This window comes from Trachymyrmex septentrionalis, unplaced genomic scaffold (genome assembly GCF_001594115.1).
Source record: "Trachymyrmex septentrionalis isolate Tsep2-gDNA-1 unplaced genomic scaffold, Tsep1.0 scaffold116, whole genome shotgun sequence".
NCBI classification, from domain to species: Eukaryota; Metazoa; Arthropoda; class Insecta; order Hymenoptera; family Formicidae; genus Trachymyrmex; species Trachymyrmex septentrionalis.
In genome coordinates, this window is record NW_017304289.1 from 163392 (window position 1) to 167765 (window position 4374).

Consider the following 4374-nt stretch of genomic DNA (forward strand, 5'->3'; position numbering starts at 1 on the left):
TTGTCGAGAGTACAGTATACTCTCCCAGCTCTCCCCAACGTCCATTTGCTGCTTCATCGTTTGAGGGCAGTTTTCAGTCTCTTGAATACAGGTTTCGGATAGATCTTCGGCTTGGCAAGGTTTTTGAGACGCTTGGAGCATCTCGCCTTTAACGCCATCGGCGACACGGTGAAGGCATCCTCTCGGAGATCCGTTTCTCTACCCGTCGGACGCTTAGCGGGCTTCGCCAAAGCGATTACTCTCTTGGAAGCTACGGCATTAAACGTTATACCTTACGCTGTATGCTCTCAATCCTATCCATTAACATCGGTTTTCCGCCGGCTTATTCTTATCAACGGGATTAAGGCCGCCAAGTAAAACTAACTGTTCCGCAAACGAATGAATATGATATAAATTATTTCATGTGCTCCTCTAATGGCAACCATAATTTCGCTTGAATTTCATTTTGTACATAAACCACAGCTGTGTGATATTTGTTTGATTAGTTGGTTAGCTGCTTTGTTACATGACTATGCGTGTGTAATAGCAATACGGATTAAATTTCTAAACGCATGCAGTGCGTTTGTGCCAGTGTCAATTGCAATTACAAACGTTCATGAATAAATAAATAAATGTCTAATGAGATAAAAGGCTTCGAGAGAGAGAGAGAGAGAGAGAGGGGGGGGGGGAATGTCACGTTAATTTACATTGAAATTATCTCGACTGAAAATATTCTAACAAAATGATTTGAATTTCATACAATCGATTCGTATTTTTTTAAAAATCTATACAGTCGCCTGTCAAAATTGAGGCGGAAAGAAGACCACCGCAGGTGGAAAATTTTTTTCAAAATATTATAACTACGGCTAAAAATTTGTTTAATATTTAATATTTTAATCTTCCTTCGCTTCTCGTGAAGGTAGAATGTATATTTTGATTTACGTCTCTTACTTCATGGACGCCGCAGAGCGCGCGTGAGATATATTGTAAAAGTTGCGCGCGCGATCGTTACACTACTACATGCTGCCGCGTCTCGTATTTTATTACAGACAGGATTTCAATGGGAAAAATGTGTTGCGCATCGGCTGACCCGTCGCGCGCAATTATACGTGAAAATTAAAAACCCCGGCCATCTTCCGGGGAGGCTTGTGCACGCATTTCCCATTATCGCCGAAAGGCTCGATGCATTTGCACGTTTTGTATCAAGCAACGTCTCGCGCGCGAAATTAAATTCCACGTCAGCGACGAGGGACGTCGGTTACGCCCGACGACAGCTCGAAGAGAAACTTGAGGAGGCATCTCCTCAGGAATATGTTACAGAGAAAGTTGGATGCGACGGACGGCGAGTGAAGTGATCGAGGATTCTAAGAGGAAAGAGAGAGAGAGAGAGAGAGAGAGAGAGAGAGAGAGAGAGAGAGAGAGAGAGAGAGACGAGGGAGAAGGACGAAGGGAAAAAGCTTTGTGGTTGACTTTGATATATTTCAATCGACTTTTGAATTCCTTAACATCCGTTTGTTTATATTTCTGCCGCGCCCTGAACAGGGATGATGCTTCAAAGGAAAATTGATCTACCATCGTACAGTCGACCATCGCGTATCGATCGATAATCGGAAGAAGACATCGTTTAATCAGAGGCGGCCGAGTAGGAAACGATATATACGTAGACGAAGCGAAAATCGAAATAACTGAATTGTACGAAAGATAGATGGATAGATGTCATTTATTACGTGATCTTGGGATTTGAGTTTCTTTCTCTCGCCCTCGGGATAGAATCACAGAATGTAGCTGAAGCGGCGAAAGATCAACGTACAAATGAAGGAAAATAAATAAAAATAAACGATAATAATGAAATGTGTTACAACAAACGTACGATGTAGGGGAAAAAAAACGCACAAAAATTCCACGTGAAAAATCCAGTGAAAATAGTTAATAAAAGAAAATACTGATATAAATGAAAGTTATATATAAAAAATATGTGATAGAATGTACATCGGGGGTGCGTATGTACGTACGGTGGGAAAATTGTGCGGCGAAGTGCGTAAGTGACGGAGAAGAATTATCGAGCGAGGGGTAGCATCGGAAAACAAACGACGATGTCACTGCGAGCGACGTCCTCATTAAATAATTACAATACCGGAGAGAGTGCCGCTAACATTATGGTATGGAATAAACGCTGCAGGCGGGATAGTCTGCGTCGAGCAGCACGGTAAGCATAGTGCGGCATCGCTAGCAGATCGGTAACAAAACACGTTTAGTGTGCCGCAGGCTTAATGTGTAGATCGTGTCCCGTTTATCTCTCCTGCGTCCATATCAAACGCTACAAAATCGTTACCTCGCAGTTATGGTTGAACGGAAAGATAACGCGAATTCCGCATTATATCACGAATTCACAGTGATACCCTAAACTAATAGCGGAATATTCGACGCCGATCGATTACCGGAGGTGTGCATACCCCGTATACGGGGTTTCTATTAATTCCGTAAATTTTTACCGAATTTCTCCAAATCAATTAACGATCCTATATGTATATATTAAAAAAAAAATATTTTTACCCGTCGACGTTTGCCAAAACCGTAATTCGGTCGAGATTTATTTTTCATCGACGCTGGATGCTGAAAGGTATACGCTTGTTTTACGATTGTTAAAAATATATATAGTCAATTTTTATTTTTATATTCCGCAATATGTAAAAATTCTTGCGAAAGCTCGATTTACCGCACAAGCTATTGAAGCATTCGTAACCATCGACGAGCAAATCCGTAATCTTCCTTGATGTAGCGACCGTGTGTCTGGGACCGACGAAATCACGGATCTCTCTGCTACGCAGGGTGTCTCAAAATCACAAAGAGAGAGAGAGACACGATGCCGAGGCGCGTCACGAATAGTAGGAGAATAAATGAAGAAAAATGTAACAGTTACGTTAATTGAGAATTTATTTCGAATTTTATTCAACATTAAGTTTGATATTTGAAAAATGCGATCGCTTTTCCATACTCATAAATACAAAGGCTTGCTCTTCAGTCTTAGTTTTAATGAGACATAAATACATCGGCATTTTAATTCAACGCTCGATTCTCAGCTCAAGTATTTTCCCGTTGAAATTTATATTTAAAAATTCCTAACAAATAGCGTGACTTTTCTCATGGAAACGCTCGTCGGGGAAAAATGCAGCCGGAGCTCGCGTTGAATCTCGACGGGGAGATATCCCCGTTGGGACACCCTGCGTATGAGCTTACTTACGACATCCAATAGCACGTGTAATAGTATTGGTGCGTGGTAGACCCTACATAGCTTACTCTGCATAGGCGACAACGAAAATGTCGCTTCCTCCGATCGACGGCCACGATTCCTCCGCAATGCCGAGCGAAGAAATCGAAGAAGCGGAAGAATCGCGACGGTGAAGCAAATATAATGTAATGGCATGTAAATGTAGCGGCGAGACGCGTGTTACTACCTATAGCCTTCGTCGCGGCCGGCGAAACGCGGCCTGGTATTCGGTATTCAATCTCCGGACGTATAGTCAGATACGTGAGTCTCTCCATTCTCTTGCTCATACGATAGACGAGTGCGCGCTCAGACACCCGGAATGGATCTCTTGGCGTGGGCTCATGTCGAATCAGTGGTAAAGCCAAGAAGGACACTCGCTCCATATCGACCGGCCTCCACTTCCTCTTCTTAATCTGAAAATATCGGGACGTGCGATCGATCGAGGGAACGAGCGAGCGAGCGAGCGAACCGGGACGGCCCCGTCACCGCCGGAAGTCGCGACGCATCGAACACTTTTATCTAGATCGATTAATATTGATTTATGAGAGAGTGGAAACGACGGTCGCTTACGGGTTTCCTCCTTTTGGGTCTTGCTTTGGGCGCAGCTAGTATCTCCAGGGCCCGCATGTGCCTTTGCCAATCTTCTGGTTTTGTAAGAGCTCTGCGTAGTTTCGCCATTAGCTTCCTCCTAGGTATACGAAAGCGAGGCATTTTATCGCGGGAATTTGGGTTTTAAAAACGCTTTGCTGAGGGGAAAAAAAAAAAATCAACGAGAGATTAATTAACGTTCCATTAGGAGGGGACTTGAGAAAACTTGCGTTATTAGCAGCATTCGCGGTTTATCAATGTCGGTTATACAAATTACTAAGTATGACAGTAACTATTATAAGCTGTTCATACCATAATTGCTGGCAGTAGTAAAAAAGAAAAAATTTATTATATGTTTCGTCTAACAGTTAAATAATTTCAAACTCTTTGTTTTATCAAAGTGATAGAGATATTTCCGATATGATTTCGATTGAGATTATTTAGCCACTAATGGAAAATTAAAGAATCTATAAAAATGAAAAGTGTGTGGCGGATTGTAGTTCTGTGGCGGAATATTCTATATATATATATATATATAT

General features: G+C 42.2%; 1 protein-coding gene across 3 annotated transcripts in view; it reads right to left on the minus strand.

Moving 5' to 3' along the window:
* LOC108754101 (testicular haploid expressed gene protein-like) overlaps nucleotides 1-4374 on the minus strand; it is a 14068-nt gene that overhangs the window by 410 nt on the left and 9284 nt on the right. For 2 of the 3 annotated variants that reach the window (XM_018496161.1, XM_018496170.1), the window contains exons 6-8: nucleotides 3818-3935; nucleotides 3435-3660; nucleotides 46-250 (exon numbers count right to left, since the gene is read on the minus strand). In XM_018496161.1, the coding sequence (XP_018351663.1) occupies nucleotides 54-250; nucleotides 3435-3660; nucleotides 3818-3935 (541 nt within the window). In that variant the 3' untranslated portion in view covers nucleotides 46-53. Of the gene's footprint in view, nucleotides 251-3434; nucleotides 3661-3817; nucleotides 3936-4374 lie in introns of all 3 variants that reach the window. The other variant, XR_001939690.1, reaches the window with a different exon arrangement.